The sequence below is a fragment of the Ovis aries genome, chromosome 3 (genome assembly GCF_016772045.2).
Source record: "Ovis aries strain OAR_USU_Benz2616 breed Rambouillet chromosome 3, ARS-UI_Ramb_v3.0, whole genome shotgun sequence".
In the NCBI taxonomy this organism is placed as follows: Eukaryota; Metazoa; Chordata; class Mammalia; order Artiodactyla; family Bovidae; genus Ovis; species Ovis aries.
The window spans coordinates 155,898,803-155,916,684 of NC_056056.1; the positions used below are offsets into that span (position 1 = coordinate 155,898,803).

A 17,882-nucleotide genomic window follows, 5' to 3' on the forward strand; every position below is an offset into this window, starting at 1 on the left:
GGCCACTGGAAATTTCCCCTACTTTCCTGTGAGTTCAGCTATAGATTTACAATGATGTCTATTATATTTTTGTCAGCATTTCCAGGAGTTTTGTAACAGAAATATTTCTCATATTATCTAGTTGTTGAAAGACTGGGCTGGCTTTTTAACATCTCCTAAACAATTCTAGTTCCACCTACAGTGTGGCTAGTTCATGCCATCATGGTGAAGGACTTCTGCCTGGTCTCCCTCCAGACTATGCCCATGTCCTCCTCCAGCCCACAATCCTATCTACAGTTTTCATTTCAAGATGCAGTTCTGAGCTGGTTATTCTTCAACTTAAAAGCCTCTACAAAGGCTTCTCAAGCCCTGAGGATAAAGTCCAGACTTCCTGGTATGGTCTACAGGCCTCTGTGATCAGGCACAACGTACATGGGGAGTCACATAGCTCACTACCTCATTACTCACTCCCACTGGATTACTTTCTGCTCTGCAAAGCCGCCCTGCTCCCCTTCCCTCTGGCCCCTTATGCACGATGTTCCCTTTGCTTGAATGTCCTGCTCTGGGCCCTTACCTGGCTAACAAGTCCTTCAGGTCTTCACTTTTGTATCATTTCTTCCAGGACCTTACCTGGACCTTCCTACCCCACCTCCACTACAGAATGGATTTCCACCAGGTCTCCCTGGTGGCTTGCACTGACATCTTTCAGACCACCTGTATACTCTATTGGAGTTGCTTGCTTACTTGTCTCCCAGATTTAAATTCTAAAGTAAATCTCATTATTGAAAAACTTCCATGTATTTTGTTTACACAAATGAAGTACAGCTGATCCCTGAACAACTAGGGTTCAAACTGTGCAGGTCTATTTACATGCAGAATTTTTTCAATAAATGTAACAGCTGTATTTTCATTTCACATATCTTTAAATTAACTAGGTACAGGGACTAGTTTCTGTTCAACTAGAGATCACAATAGGTAGAACTTGGGTTTGAGCCCTGATTCTATCCATAACTGTTCAGCTTCCTGCCTCTGGGCGAGTCATTTACCAATTCCTTTGTTTTTGAGGCAGAGATAACAGTAAACCGACTTTTGACTGTGCAGGGGGTTGGCAACCTAACCCTTGTGGTTGTTCAAGGGTCAACTGTCAATTAATTAAGCTAGATCATAAGCATTTAATCAAAGGCCCTTGTTTTAAGTCAGCCTCGACTGCAACCACCACAAATACTACTGGGGCGGGGTATGGGAATGCAAATTTAAGCAACCCTCATTGATCATTTTCATGTAAGATCACCTCAAAAATCCTGAGCTCTCTGCATGAAGAATCAGCTTTTTAAAATTTGCCTATCCAAATATCTATCTGCCAGTGTTAGAGTGAAGTCAGGAAAAGAAAAACAAATGTCATACATTAACACATATACGTGGAATCTAGAAAAATGCTGCAGATGAACTTATTCTCAAAGCAGAACTAGAGTCACAGATGTAGAGAACAAACATGTGGATACCAAGGGGGAAGAGGGTGTGGGATGGATTGGGAGACTGGGATTGGCATATATACACTACTGATACTATGTATAAAATAGACATCCAGCAAGAACCTACTGTACAGCACAGGGAACTTGGCTCAGTGCTCTCTGGTGACCTAAATGGGAAGGAAGTCCGAAGAAGAGTGGATCTACGTGTATGGGTGGCTGATTCATCTCGCTGTATAGAAGAAACTGTCACAACGTCGTAAAGCATCTATACTCCAATTAGAAAAAAATTGGCTTGAATCACAAAACAAACAAAACCAAATATCTACCTGTGTTAGACATCAACTCCTAGTGTATTTATTGGAAACAGAAACACGTCAAGAGAATATTATTAGTTTAATATGTAATACATTTAGGTTCATAAATTATAAATGCAGAAGGTTGCTTTTATTTATGGGGATATACCAATCAACAATGTTTCAGACGAAAAATGGAAAATTCTAAAACCAATAAAGGGCTTCCCTTGTGGTTCAGTTGGTAAAGAATCTACCTGCAGTGTGGGAGACCTGGGTTCAATCCCTGGGTTGGGAAGATCCCCTGGAGAAAGGAAAGGCTACCCACTCCAGTATTCTGGCCTAGAGAATTCCATGGACTGTAGAGAAGACAGGATATTCTCTTGGAAAGATGAATTTGAGTCAAGCCTCTCTTACTTGTACTGTTGATGATCCTTAGTGCTTCTTGTTTTGGCCATGAATCTTTCTGCTAACTTTTCTAGGTTCCGAGAATAATCCGTCTCAATTTCGGCTTTTTTCCGGAAGAAATCTTGCAGGTCCTGCAGAAGCTGAACTCTCATCTCTGTCTGCTGCTCCAGGCATTTCTGTTGTTCTACCAGTTGAGCTCGAATTTCTAAGGAGAGAAGAAGAGAACCCATTTGATGATTTCACGAAAATAACTGAAGTGTTCTGGTATGTGCAAGATAAAAATACTGAATCCTATCATACATTTAGCTCTGCACTGGACCTCTATGAGGCTGCTGTGTTCAGGTTGGGTCTTTAAATAAAGATATCTGCTTACAAACTTAGGGTTGCTGGGGGAAAAGATCAGGGGAAGGGATAGGGAATTTGTGATGGACATGTACACACAGCTATATTTAAAATGGATAACTAACAAGGACCTACTGTAGAGCACATGGAACTCTGATCAATGTTATGTGGCAGCCTGAATGGGAGGGGAGTTGAGGATGGAATATACGTATATGATGGGTTGAGTCCCTTTGCTGTTTGCCTTAAAATATCACAACACTGTTGATGGGCTAAGTGCGTAGTCGCTCAGGCGTGTCTGACTCTTTGCAACCCTAGGGACTGTAGTCTGCCAGGCTCCTCTGTCCATGGGATTTCCCAGGCAAGAATACTGGAGTGGGTTGTCATGCCCTCCTCCAGGGGATCTTCCCAACACTGGGATTGAACCCAGGTCTCCTGCATTGCAGGTGGATTCTTTACAGTCTGAATCACTGGGGAAGCCCGTTAACCATCTATATCCCAATACAAAATAAAACATTAAAAAAAGAGAGAGAGAGATTTGCTGACCCTTTAAAAGAATGAGCTAAGTCTCAGGAAAGAATGTAATAAATTAGATTAGAAACATGGATTACATTCGCAACACCACAAACATGCATGGAGTCATGAGGGGGAAAAAAATTAAAGGCTTTCAGATAACAGTTTGCAACATATGACATCTTTGAGGACATTGTAGTTTTTTAAACAGCATTTCACCTCAACTATCTTTTTTGAGTTTGAATGGCAAAGAAGTGAGCACCATTTCTTCCAGAATTCTGAACCTTCTCAACTTCCATGCCAGCTGGCACATACGAACACTGACATCTGGTAATTTTTATTTAGTGCATAAATTTCTAGTTTGTAAAACACATAACTGTAGGGTTTATAGGAATGCCACGCCTAAAAATAATTTCTTTCTATATCCAAATAATCCATTCATTATGGGGTAATCCCTGGATTCTGCTTTATTATTTTGATCACAAGATCAAGAGCTCTTCACTTGGCTTTTCCCATTTTCCACATTGTCCCAACTAACTAAGCTTTATCACATATATAATCCTGAAAAGAATCCTTTGACAATTTTAACAAGTTAGGAACATGAACGTTAGTCATTTAGTGATTTAGTAGAAACACAAAAGCAAAAGTGTGTCATGCAAAACTATCTGCAAATGACTATAATGATGAACCATGTGTGTTTTGGAAAAGGAGATACAGTAACTAATAACTACTGACTTGTTTTTGTTCTGAGACTCAGGGCTAACCTCCAAAGACAAGAATATTCATACTGGAAAACTTCTTTATTTCATCTTTCCCAGTGTCAGTGCATACTCCCTAAAAGTGAGGGCTGAATCTAATTCAGTGGATTTAGTAGAAATCGATGTCCAAATAACACCGCCTCAATTGCATCCTATTCTTCAGTAACTGAGCTGACAATACATACCCACATACTTGACAATGCGTAATCAGGGTCACTAACAGCAAGGCAGTCCAGTTCTGAATGAGGAGTCAGGAAATTCACTCAACTTAATAATAGCTAATAATAATTGAATCCTTACTGTTCTACACTCTACTGAAGTAGGTGCTAATATTATCTTCATTTTGCAAAGAAGAAACTGAGGCTTAATGAGATAACATCCTTCATCTAGAGACTTCAGCTAGTAAGTAGCACCCTCAGGAGCTCTAACCCAGGTCTGTCCATCAAATTAATCTTAATAGAATGCTTCTGCCTGACTTTCATCCATACAACATGTTTTAAGAGCGTATAGTGTGCCAGGCCGATATCCTGGCAAAGAAGATACAGCAACTATGAAACAAGGTCTCAGCTCTCAATTAGGTCATGTCCCAGCAGCCCGGTTTTGGAGGAGTCCCGGGAGAAGATAGGAAAGCATTTCTTAAGTGTCCTCTCTTGGTTTTTCCACTTGGAGACTGGGGGACCCTGTTATTCATCTCACAGAAGTGTGGGGAACACCAAAATGAAGACAGATTACAGGTCTTTCACTACCACAAACAGCAGTTGAATTTTAGTCAATCAAAGAAAAGTGTTTTTCAATACAGTATTATAATCAGCATGTCTGCTAAACTCTTTCCTCCTAAATACAGACCTAGTTTTATTTCATAAAGAAAAAAAATCAAGGGAGGGGGTATTTCTCATTCAAGAATCCTAGCAAGTCTTTGATGATGAAGTAATTTTAGCTCATCTTGCTGTGCTAGCTGAAAAAAAAATCAATCATCTTAAGCTGTCAACTAGTTCTGTTTTGTTTTTTAAAGCTGTCTTGGTGCCAAAAAAGAAATAAAAGTAGGTGAGAGTACGAATCTCACCAGAAGCACACAAAAATTACATGGGGTTCCTTCTTGGATCCCATTCTTAGATTTTTCTCTTGTTTGTTTCCTTCAGGGTTTAAAATCAAGAGTCAGGGAATTTTGAGAAGGACGATCCTCTTTTAAACAGTTAAAATCCCAACCTCAGTTTGCAGGGAGTAACTGTTACTTCACATTATCTGTCATTTTCTGGTCAATATAGTACACTGGCAACATTTTCAACAGCAAAAAACTGGAAGGACAGAAACTAGAGAAAAAGTACGTGCCAAAAATTAGAGAACATGACTGATTACTTTTAATTTAGAACAGTTTGACAAATGAGGAAAAGGTCACAAGGGGAAAAAAAATCATGATATAAGTACTAACATAAAGAACTCTCCAGTTAGGAAGGGAAAACCTTTGGATACCTCATATCACATCAGAGTTGTTAAGCAGCACAATTCAGCAGGTCACCTTCCTGCATATATGCTGTGCCTCTATTAACATGGCTTTATCAGATTTGAGCTCACTGAGTACAGCATCATATTTTAAAGATTTTTAAACAAATGAGTAAAACAAATGCTGGTCTTATTAATCTTGGCTCACTGCTTAGAACAGATCAAAGAAGCCTGTGGAGCACTGGGCCCTAAAGTGAAGTATCAGTCGCAACCCCATGGACTGTAGCCTGCCAGGCTCCTCTGTTTGTGGAATTCTCCAGGCAAGAATACTGGAGTGGGTAGCCATTCCCTTCTCCAGGGCATCTTTCTGACCCAGGATCAAACCCCAGGTCTCCTGCGTTGCAGGCAGATTCTTTGCAGTCCAAGCTATCAGGGAAGCCCTACACTGTACCAATCCTGTGATGAGCCCACAAGTGGCTATTAGCTTTCTTGAATTAGCACTGACTGGATTTTTTCCCCCTCAGGTCCAAGCTTCATGTTAAGTTATTATAGTTGACCAAGCTGTTACTGAGCTCCTATTTTGTGTAAGGCAGGGTCCTAGGCAATGGACGTGTTTGACACAGCTTCTTTGGGTAGGTAGAGAAGGAAATCCTAAAATGAGAGTACCAATATACCATGCTCAGTGCTCATAATAAAGGAATGGAAAGAGGAGCTGACTCAGATGGTAAAAGAGCCTAGAAGATGTCACACCCTGAAGAATAAGAAGGTTTTAAGACAGACAGCTGTAACTACACAGAATGGGAGAAAATGTTTGCAAATTGTATGCTTAATAAGAAAGGGCTTTCCTGGTGGCTCAGCTGGTAAAGAATCCACCCGCAATGCAGCAGACCACTTGTAAGGCAGGGGACCCAAATTTGATCCTCAGGTCAGGAAGACCCCATGGAGAAGCAAATGGTAACGCCGCTCCAATATTCTTGCCTGGGAAATCCCATGGACAGAGGAGTCTGATGGGCTACAATCCAATGGGTCACAAAGTCACACACTAGTGACTACACCACTATCACCACCAAATAACTAGAATATATAGAATATCTAGTAACTCTAAGAACTCAATAATAAAAACAGAAATAATCCAATTTTAAAATGGGCAACAGATCTCAATAGACATTTCCCAAAAGAGGATATACAAATGGCTAATAGCACATGATAGGTGATTCAAAGTCAGTCGCCACTGGGAAGATGCAAATCAAAAGCACAATGAGATATGACTTCACACTCACTAAGATGGCGATCATCAAAGACACCAGGAGTGCTGGTGGGGGTCAGAGAAGTTGGAACCCTCATACACTCCTGGCAGAAGTGTAAAATTGTACAGCCATTTTGGAACAAATCTGGCAGTTCCTCAAAGTTTGACATAGACTGAGCAAATCTACGCCTACATATATACCCAAGAGAAAACATACGTCCACACAAAAATGTACAGACAAATGGTTGTGGTAGTATGACTCATAACAGCTGAAATGTGGAAATAACCTAAATGTCCTTCAATGGAACACAAAGATAAAATGAGGTATGGCTGCAAACGGGGCTGTTATTCATTCATAAACAGGAATGAAGTAAAGATTCATGCTTACACTGAAAATATAAGCTTAGTGAGCAAAACTAGTCACTAATGTGATTACATTAATGTGAAATGTCCAAAAGAGACTACTCCATAGAAACAGAAAGTAGATTAATTGTTGACTAGAGAGCCGGAGGTGCTGGAGGAAATGGGAAGTGATGGCTGAGGGGTGCAGGATTTTTTTGGGGGGGGGTGATGAAAATGTTGTAAAAGTGACTGTAGTGACAGTTACAAAACAGTGAATATACTAAAAAGCAACTGTACACTCTAATGGGTATATACTGAATGAAATACGACATAGCTCAATACTGCTGTTACATTAAAAAAGATAGACTGCCTATCGCAATTCCATGAAATTACGGTTGAGACATTTCTGAGAATGATAACAGCAGAAACAACAAAATGACTCCTATTTCCACACCTAGGACTTTTTAGTGGTTTATCAAATTAGACAACATGGGGCAAGCACTTTAAAATGAAGTCTTCATAAAATGACTCTTGCTTCAGTATTTTTACCTCATCTCAATTTATCTATGATCCAGAATGGTATAGGAAAGATGAACCTAATAGAACATTGAGAGCTTTATCACCACGACTCCCAGACAACTGCATAAAACAGTACAAACTCTTTCAGGCAGAAAAATGCCGCCTCAGAGGAGTCTCCAAGCAGCCATTATTTAAATCTAGGGCAGGACCTACTAACTACTAATAATGGCCATTTTAACAGAGCTAAAATTTACTGTGGTTTTTTTTTTTTTTTAATGACTGTTATTTCATTTCTGTTCTACCAGCACATCACCACAGGATGAATCAACATCAGTAAGCCGATAAGAATAATACACAAAAAGATGATGCTTTCAAACTACTCAGTTTGGAAAAAAAAAAAAAAAAAAAGGTTGAAATAGTTCCTCTTTTAGCCATAAAAATCTGCTTACTAACACTTACCAAATAAAATGGAACTGCCTAGGAAAGGAGGAAACAGAGGCATTTCTTGCTATTGCCCTGATAAAGGGAAGTCCTAACCCTTAAAATAAATTTGTGTGAGACCACAAAGTATGATGCATATTTCATGGAAAGATTGAGGCCAGACTGGGCTGTTTTGCTAATATGTTACTGACTGATTAGGACTAGGACATAAAATTGATAGACTGAGTGTGAAACTTGTGATCATACAGCAAAAAATAAAAACACAGTAACACTTCTAAAGCATCACAAACCATCTCAATTACTTCACAGTGTTTGATGTCAACAAAATATACATTGTATGCAGATATAGGTACCTTTACCGGAAGGATATAAGGAACTTCCCCAAATGACAGATAAGAACCCCTGGAATGTCTTGAAAGAGAAGAACCCAATGAGATTCGAACTGCTTCCCTCAATTTTTCACATAGTCATGTGAATATGTATACAACCTAGCAGTTACTGCTTAGCTGAACCCTAGGTACAAACTTGTGAAATAATGCTTTTGGAAAGCCTAAAAAAGCTAGAAATTTGAAACAAAAGATCCACGTGAACTTTATTTTGTGTGTGTGTGTGAATAAGCAAAGGCCATTTCCTCACTAGAAATCTGAACCCAAGATTTCAGCTTCTTTTGCACCCTGCACCTTGTGGGCTTGTGCTGGAGATATAGTGTCACTTATTACAAGCCACGTGACATGGGGCAAGCTGCTTAACATCTTGAAAAATAGGACTTCCACCTCACGAGACTGTGGTTAAGACTTAGATGATGCAAGTGAAAAGCATGCTGCAATCTGCAAATCACTATGAAACAGATGGAGATGTTATTATTACTGGTATCATCAGGCTTTCATGAGAAAAATATTTATTGACTATTACCGTGTGCCAGACTCCCTTCTAGTGGCTCTAGCTAACAGACTGGAAAGGAAAAGCCCCATTCTCAGTGAGGAGACACCCAAGGCCAACAGATGGTGAGAGTGAGTGACCTCCAGGGCTTTGAGTCACCAACGTCAAGGAGCGATGTAAAGTGTGGGCAGGAAGTGTGTGCGCCCCGGCAAACAGGCAAGTACTGAGGAGGTGGTCCTGAGGCTGACTTGGCAGTGGGCTGGCAGACACAGAGGGGATGGGCATCCCAGGCTGAAGGAAGCTTAAGCACAGCCGTGAAGAGAACCTGGCCAAGTACTTCTCTGCACTACAATCTAACTCTACTTGGTAATAGGCCTAGTCACAGGCTAGGTCAGAAAGGACCCCACATGGTAGGCTAAGGAGTAAAACTTTATCTTTCAGGCCAGTTTTCCCAACTGGCTTGATGGTAAGAGCCACCAGGCAAGCTTACTAAAAATACCTATCTGATTCTTTTGGTCTGACAGGACCAGGAACAGAGGATATCCAAGTACCCAGGGTGAATCTTATCACTGGGCAACCTTAGGAAACACCAGTGGGGAGGAACTGAACAATTCTGAACAAGGAAGACACACAGTCCGATCTGCATTTCAGAAAATAGCACACATAAATGAATAAATGAAACGCAAGGCTAAATATCTGATAAATATGAAATATTTTCACACTATTGAAATATTTCAGAGAAGGCAATGGCACCCCACTCCAGTACTCTTGCCTGGAAAATCCCATGGATGGAGGAGCCTGGTGGGCTGCAGTCCATGGGGTCGCTAAGGGTGGGACACGACTGAGCGACTTCACTTTCACTTTTCACTTTCATGCATTGGAGAAGGTAGTGGCAACCCACTCCAGTGTTCTTGCTCGGAGGATCCCAGGGATGGGGGAGCCTGGTGGGCTGCCGTCTATGGGGTCGCACAGAGTCGGACACGACTGAAGTGACTTAGCAGCAGCAGCAGCAGTGAAATATTTTCAAACTATTTATGAAATAGTTTCCTTTGTAAGCTACGTGGGTGTGCGTGTGCACTCAGTCGCTTAGTCGTGTCCCACTCTTTGTGAGCCCGTGGACTGTGGCCTGCCAGGCTCCTGTGTCCATGGGATTCTCAGGCAAGAATACTATAGTAGGTTGCCATGCCCTCCTCCAAGGGATCTTCCCAACCCATGGACTGAATCTGTGTCTCTTACGTCTCCTCCATTGGCAGGTGGGTTCTTCACCATTCGTGCTCCCTGGAAACACAAAATTCTGTACCACTGCAGCCTACCAGGCTCCTCTGTCAATCCAATTCTCTAGGCAAGAATACTGGAGTGGGTTGCCATGCCCTCTTCCAGAGGATCTTCCTGACCCAGGGATTGAATAGGGGTCTTCATTTGAATTATGAATTATCGGGCAAAACAAATTCCACCACTGACAAAAACCCTCACAAGGATGAATGGTATCCATATTTTTCTGTGCCTAGGCTTATGATTTTAATTAGTTATGAATCAACCATTTCCGTCATCTGGTGTGGAAGTAATGAGTATTTCCCTGTCATCTGTTATCAGAGAGGAGAAGCTGATTGTCAGCCACACTGGAGAAAAAGCTTTAGAGCTGTGCTGTCCAATGCAGCCACGTGTCACACTGAGCACTTGAAACGTAGCTGGTCCAAACTGAGATGTGCAGGTGTAAGAAACACAGGGGATTTCAAAATCCTAGTGTGTGGGGAAAAAAGAACATAAAAGCATCTCATTAACATTTTTATATTAATGCTAGAATTAAACATTTTAGACATACTCAGTTATAAAGGTATTAAAATTAATGTCACCTGTTCTTTTTTTAACGTGACTGTTAAAGAACATTTAAAATTGGAAATGTAGCTCATCTATAGGACAGTTCTCTAGTGATGAAGTTTCTGATCAGTGGAATCTGAAAAGTTCTGTAAGTGGAATCAGAAAAGGTCTTTGAAGAGTTGGCTGACTTGATCGGAAACTAAGATTTCTACACAAGGCAAATATGGACCAGAATACAGAGTATCAGGACACTGGTTCCAGTTATAGAAATATGACCTTGGAATAGTAATCATCTCTGTGGAACTTATGTTTCCTCAACTGCAAAATGATCACTAATCATACCTTCTATATTCCCCTCCCAAAGAAAATGGAAGGCTTCAATGAGATGAGATATACAAAGACTTCTTCATCATGTCAAACACTGTAATGGCCAATTAGTATGTAACGTGGACTGAGAAAAGAAAAAAATTTAAGTCCTAGATTTGATGGTGTCAATTACTCACACTAAAGGACTTTCAGAAAAGACTATAGGCAACTGGAGTCAGTAGTGACAGCTTCAGTGGTTGGCCCCACACCGACTTTAAAGGATATGTAACATATGGAAGGCTCTGCAAATCTGGCAGAATGAAAAGCAGTTCCTTAAACAAATAAACTAAAAATAATAATTCTTGATACCCTGGCCCAGAAGAGTAACGTTCTGAAGAAGGAAGCTTAGGGTGGTCGGACCAAATAGAATCTTTCAGGTTACTTCTTCATGAAATATATAACTCCCTAACGTCTATTTCTAGCATCGGGAAAAGACCCTGATGCTAGGAAAGACTGAAGGCTGGTTGAGAAAGGGATGGCAGAGGACGAGATGGTTGGGTAGCATCACTGAGTCAATGGTCATGAGTTTGCGCAAGCTCCAGGAGATGGTAAAGGACAGGGAAGCCTGGCGTGCTGCAGTCCATGGGGCTGCCAAGAGTCGAGCACAGCTGGACAACTGACCAAGAACAACAAAGTCTTTTTCTCCTTTATGAAATCACCAACTACTTAAGCAAAATAAAGAGCACAGACATATATGAAATTGGGTTGCTTCCATTCTAAGCTCAAAGCATGGCTTCCTCCTAGTGCCCCAATATCTGAGCAGATATTTGAATATCTGGAGGGCGGGGGGAGTAGAGTTATGCTGAGTCCTTTCGAAACAAAATAAGAAGGTATCCTCTCAGCGTAGTTAATCCTCACTGCATGGTTATGAAAGTAAAGTCAGTATCACAACATCTCCTCCACTTACAGACTGCGTTTGTTTTTCTAAGTTTTCATAATAATATCTTCATTTGAAATGACATTTACCTCAGTATTATCTTAGAATAAGCTCACTATAAAAGTTTTCATAACTTTTGACAGCCAAATATTATATTCTGGCCCAGATAACGTTTTAATGTCAAGTATAGAAATCAAATTTGCACTTTTTTTTTTTTTCCCCAGATGAGAGCTAGCTAGGATGAAAGCCAATAAATTCAAGTGATCAACTACTGCAGTTTAACTACATTGTTGGAAAGGCCAGTTTAAGGAAGTACAGATCTGAATGATTCAATTTAGTGCTTTTATTTAGAATGCACAAGAGGCAGAACTTCATTAACTTCCCCATAATTAAGCAAGGACAGTTAAAATCATACCAGTAAATTGATTTTTATTACCAGAAAAAGACAGTGTATAGAAATCACTGATCTGTAGAGTCCAAAGATTTACATTTTGGAATGGCTGTGTCACTGACAAAAGTTCAAGGCATTCTCTCTAAATGCTGACTTTCTTTGCTGAAATAATTCAACATGAAGTCTCATGGCATAAACATGTTCCACATATGTTTTTCTCTAAATAAGTCTGAAGAATGACAAACGTTTAACTAGCTTAAATCTTCTGTACAGAATTAATCGCAAATTGAGGCTTTTTAAAATTAAGGCTATTTCCTAAGCAGTAATTACAATTTTAAAGCATCTACTAGAACACAGTTTAACTTCCCAAGCAATTTACCATTTACATTGAACAGCAGACTATTTACTGAATTCTTACTATGTTCCAGATCCTGTGCTAAGTACTTGATGTAGTTTAGCTCATTTAATTCTCACCGCAATCCTATTACGTAATGCTTCTATTCCATACATGAGGAAATCAAAGCAAGAGACCAAGTATTTTGTCCAAAGTCATACAATGAATAAGTACTAGAGTTAGATTCCCATTCAGGCTTGTCTAACTCCAAAGTTCACGATGCAAATTTATAGCACTCAACAGTTATACACCATGTGCAGTTACACAAAGCAAGTCTAAGTGATCCAGGCCAAGCCTTAGTGATAATTTATTAGAATGTATACAGATGCTGTGTATAACTATCAGTGCACCAAATAAAAGCTTAAGTGCAAAGTGTCTAGCATCATTTAGAAAAGCAATAAAAATTTCATTTCTATCATTGATATTTAAAAACCTAATATTTTACAAAAACTAGCTAAGCAGCTAAAGCTAATTCTCTAGTACTTCTAAATGTCCTGGCTTTATGGGAAACTATGTATTTAAGTCAATTACTTTTGTTTTAAATCATTACTGTTACTGCTATTATGTTCCAATTATTGTAGAGTTTTGAACTATACAGATTATTAATCTGATTACCAATATCATGTCTCTAAGTTTCCATACAGCACATAATAGATTCTCAATAACTATCTCTGATGAATGTTTGCTTCCGTAAAGATAGCTAGTTACTAAAATGCTTCATTCTGCACATCTGGACGTAGGACTCAAATTTTGCTAATTCATAAAATGGGTTTCCTGTCTCTTTTCTCTGCAACCCACCACTCACGCCACAATACCTCTTCATTCTTTGCTCCACGTGGTCCTGCTGGTATCCAGCCCTACAAGGTTTCCTCTATAAACAATGCTCTACTCAGTCAACAGTAGAAAAAACTCCAGTTAAATCTACTGAAAATCATGTTTTAAACATCTTCAATTAAAGATATCTTTTATGTGTCTACTTCCACGGTAAGAGAACACCTTCATCTAGGTGTTCATTTACGTTTCCTTAGACTTCTATTAGAGACTTTGATGGGATTGCTACTGGCAACTTCATAGTCAGTAACCTCTGGCTCCGAGTGAACTACCTGAACTCTAATTCAGGAGCTGACACAAGGAAATCAGAAAGTAGCCGAGTTACTTGTGCTTCCTTAACATTCATTTCACAGCTGGATGTCACAATTCTGGATCACAGAATAAATATCTTCCAACCCTAGGCTACAAAATTCTTAAAGAGATGGCATTAAAAAAAATCATATCATTATATGTATATATACGCACACTCCTGACACCCGACACTTGGGCTTCCCAAGTGGCTCAGTGGTATAGAATCCACCTGCCAACGCAGGAGATGTGGGTTCAATCCCTGGGGAGGGGAGATCTCCTGGAGGAGGAGATGGCAACCCACACCAGTATTCTTGCCTGGAATATTCCACGGACAGAGGAGCCTGATGGGTTATATATAGTTTACGGGGTTGCAAAGAGTTGGATATGACTTACTGACGGAGCACACACAGCATATATTTTATATATGTGCATATCTTCTAAGGTTTTTCAGGCCTAAGCAAATACTGAACATCAATCAGCTTGTTAAAATGGCAGAACTATTCATTCCCTTCTTGGGAAGTCCTTGGTGGTCCAGTGGTTAGGACTCTGTTTCCATTGCAGGGAGCACAGGTTTGATCCCTGGTCAGGGAACTAAGACATTTAAACTGAGAGGCACAGCCAAATAAACAAAAATCCTCTTCACTTCATCCTTCAAAACATCAAAGAAAATGTCCAATTGGAGAGAAAAACCTATGTATAATCATAATATTCTTCTATTTTATCCTCTTATAAAAGCCAAATTCTATAGTAAAAGTTATTTTTGGTCCTGTACAAACATTCAACCTTCACCCACATAGTCTGCAGAAACTGATTCAACAACATTCTCTCATTGTCTGCTCAACCAGCAAAGGATTACAAAAATGCTTATGCTTCTCATCTGACAAACACTGAGTAACTTTCAGGTGCTGTGCTCTGAAGAAAGAAAGATAAACCCATTGCTTTTTGCCCTCAGGGTCTCCCAAGGTAGCTCCTGGTCTAAAGACATGTAAAAATAACTTGTTTTTTAATGTTTTTTTTTAAAAGCGTGTGTGTGTCTTGGGGCTTCCCAGGTGGTGGTAGTGGTAAAGAACCCATCTGCCAATGCAGGAGACAGAAGAGATGCGGGTTCAATCCCTGAGTCAGCAAGATCCCCTGGAGGAGGGATGGCCACCCACTCCAGTATTCTTGCCTGGAAAATCACATGGACAGAGGAGCTTGGTGGGCTATAATCCATGGAGTTGCAGAGTCAACCACGACTGAAGCGACTTAGCATATACTGCACCTTATGGACTGTAGCCTGCCAGGCTCCTCTGCCTATGGGATTCTCCAGGCAGGAATACTGGAGTGGGTTGCCATGTATTTCTCCAGGGGATCTTCCCAACCCAGAGACTGAACCCATCTCTCTTCTATCTCCTGCACTGGCAGGTGGATTCTTTATCACTGTGTCACCTGGGAAGCTGAGGCAGTGTTGAAAATCCTACAATGGACGCATGAAGACAGTGCTGAGAGGACAGAGGAAGGAACAGTACATTCTTCCCAGGTGAATCAGGGGAGGCTCTGATAGGACACAGGAGCCAGTGCAGTAGCTAAGTAGAAGGACGTCAGCTGAGGATGAGTGTGACAGGGGTCAGTCAGTCCAGTCCAGTCGCTCAGTTATGTCCGACTCTCTGCGACCCCATGAATCGCAGCACACCAGGCCTCCCTGTCCATCACCAACTCCCGAGGTTCACTCAGACTCACGTCCATCGAGTCCATGATGCCATCCAGCCATCTCATCCTCTGTCGTCCCCTTCTCCTCCTGCCCCCAATCCCTCCCAGCATCAGTCTTTTCCAATGAGTCAACTCTTCACATGAGGTGGCCAAAGTACTGGAGCTTCAGCTTTAGCATCATTCCTTCCAAAGAAATCCCAGGGCTGATCTCCTTCAGAATGGACTGGTTGGATCTCCTTGGAGTCCAAGGGACCCTCAAGAGTCTTCTCCAACACCACACTTCAAAAGCATCAATTCTTCGGGCGCTCAGCCTTCTTCACAGTCCAACTCTCACATCCATACATGACCACAGGAAAAACCATAGCCTTGACTAGACAGACCTTAGTCGGCAAAGTAATGTCTCTGCTTTTGAATATGCTATCTAGGTTGGTCATAACTTTTCTTCCAAGGAGTAAGTGTCTTTTAATTTCATGGCTACAGTCACCATCTGCAGTGATTCTGGAGCCCCAAAAAATAAAGTCTGACACTGTTTCTACTGTTTCCCCATCTATTTCCCATAAAGTGATGGGACCAGATGCCATGATCTTCGTTTTCTGAATGTTGAGGTTTAAGCCAACTTTTTCACTCTCCGCTTTCACTTTCATCAAGAGGCTTTTTAGTTCCTCTTCACTTTCTGCCATAAGGGTGGTGTCATCTGCATATCTGAGGTTATTGATATTTCTCCCGGCAATCTTGATTCCAGCTTGTGTTTCTTCCAGTCCAGCGTTTCTCATGATGTACTCTGCATAGAAGATAAATAAGCAGAGTGACAATATACAGCCTTGACGTACTCCTTTTCCTATTTGGAACCAGTCTGTTGTTCCATGTCCAGTTCTAACTGTTGCTTCCTGACTTGCATACAGATTTCTCAAGAGGCAGGTTAGGTGGTCTGGTATTCCCATCTCTTGAAGAATTTTCCACAGTTTATTGTGATCCACACAGTCAAAGGCTTTGGCATAGTCAATCAAGCAGAAATAGATGTTTTTCTGGAACTCTCTTGCTTTTTCGATGGTCCAGTGAATGTTGGCAATTTGATCTCTGGTTCCTCTGCCTTTTCTAAAACCAGCTTGAACATCAGGGAGTTCGTGGTTCACATATTGCTGAAGCCTGGCTTGAAGAATTTTGAGCATTACTTTACTAGCATGTGAGATGAGTGCAATTGTGCAGTAGTTTGAGCATTCTTTGGCATTGCCTTTCTTTGGGATTGGAATGAAAACTGACCTTCTCCAGTCCTGTGACCACTGATGAGTTTTCCAAACTTGCTGTCATATTGAGTGCAGCACTTTCACAGCATCATCTTTCAGGATTTGAAACAGCTCAACTGGAATTCCATCACCTCCACTAGCTTTGTTCGTAGTGATGCTTTCTAAGGCCCACTTGACTTCACATTCCAAGATGTCTGGCTCTAGATTAGTGATCACATCATCATGATTATCTGGATTGTGAAGATCTTTTTTGTACAGTTCTTCTGTGTATTCTTGCCACCTCCTCTTAATATCTTCTGCTTCTGTTAGGTCCATACCATTTCTGTCCTTTATCGAGCCCATCTTTGCATGAAATGGTCCCTTGGTATCTCTAATTTTCTTGAAGAGATCTCTAGTCTTTCCCATTCTGTTGTTTCCCTCTATTTCTTTGCATTGATCGCTGAAGAAGGCTTTCTTATCTCTTCTTGCTATTCTTTGGAACTCTGCATTCACATGCTTATATCTTTCCTTTTCTCCTTTGCTTTTCGCCTCTTTTCTTTTCACAGGTATTTGTAAGGCCTCCCCAGACAGCCATTTTGCTTTCTTGCATTTCTTTTCCATGGGGATGGTCTTGATCCCTGTCTCCTGTACAATGTCATGAACCTCAATCCAAAGTTCATCAGTCACTCTATCAGATCTAGACCTTTAAATCTATTTCTCACTTCCACTGTATAATCATAAGGGATTTGATTTAGGTCATACCTGAATGGTCTAGCAGTTTTCCCTACTTTCTTCAATTTAAGTCTGAATTTGGCAATATGGAGTTCATGATCTGAGCCACAGTCAGCTCCCAGTCTTGTTTTTGTTAACTGTATAGAGCTTCTCCATCTTTGGCTGCAAAGAATATAATCAATCTGATTTCGGTGTTGACCATCTGGTGATGTCCATGTGTAGAGTCTTTTCTTGTGTTGTTGGAAGAGGGTATTTGCTATGACCCATGCATTTTCTTGGCAAAACTCTATTAGTCTTTGCCCTGCTTCATTCCACATTCCAAGGCCAAATTTGCCTGTTACTCCAGGTGTTTCTTGACTTCCTACTTTTGCATTCCAGTCCCCTATAATAAAAAGGACATCTTTTTTGGGTGTTAGTTCTAAAAGGTCTTGTAGGTCTTCATAAAACCGTTCAACTTCAGTTTCTTCAGTGTTACTGATTGGGGCATAGACTTGGATAACTGTGATATTGAATAGTTTGCCTTGGAGATGAACAGAGATCATTCTGTCGTTTTTGAGACTGCATCCAAGTACTGCATTTTGGACTCTTTTTGGGTAAAAGGAGTAGCCTGTGCAAAGGCCCCAGGGTATGACTATTTGGAGAGT

The 17,882-nt window shown here is 40.7% G+C and overlaps 1 protein-coding gene across 4 annotated transcripts in view; it reads right to left on the reverse strand.

Moving 5' to 3' along the window:
- Positions 1-17,882, reverse strand: part of SRGAP1 (SLIT-ROBO Rho GTPase activating protein 1) — a 298,594-nt gene that overhangs the window by 152,507 nt on the left and 128,205 nt on the right. For all 4 annotated transcript variants that reach the window (XM_027967491.3, XM_004006501.6, XM_042246974.2 and 1 more), the window contains exon 2: positions 2,159-2,354. In XM_027967491.3, coding sequence (XP_027823292.2) covers positions 2,159-2,354 — 196 coding nt within the window. The remainder of the gene's footprint in view (positions 1-2,158; positions 2,355-17,882) is intronic.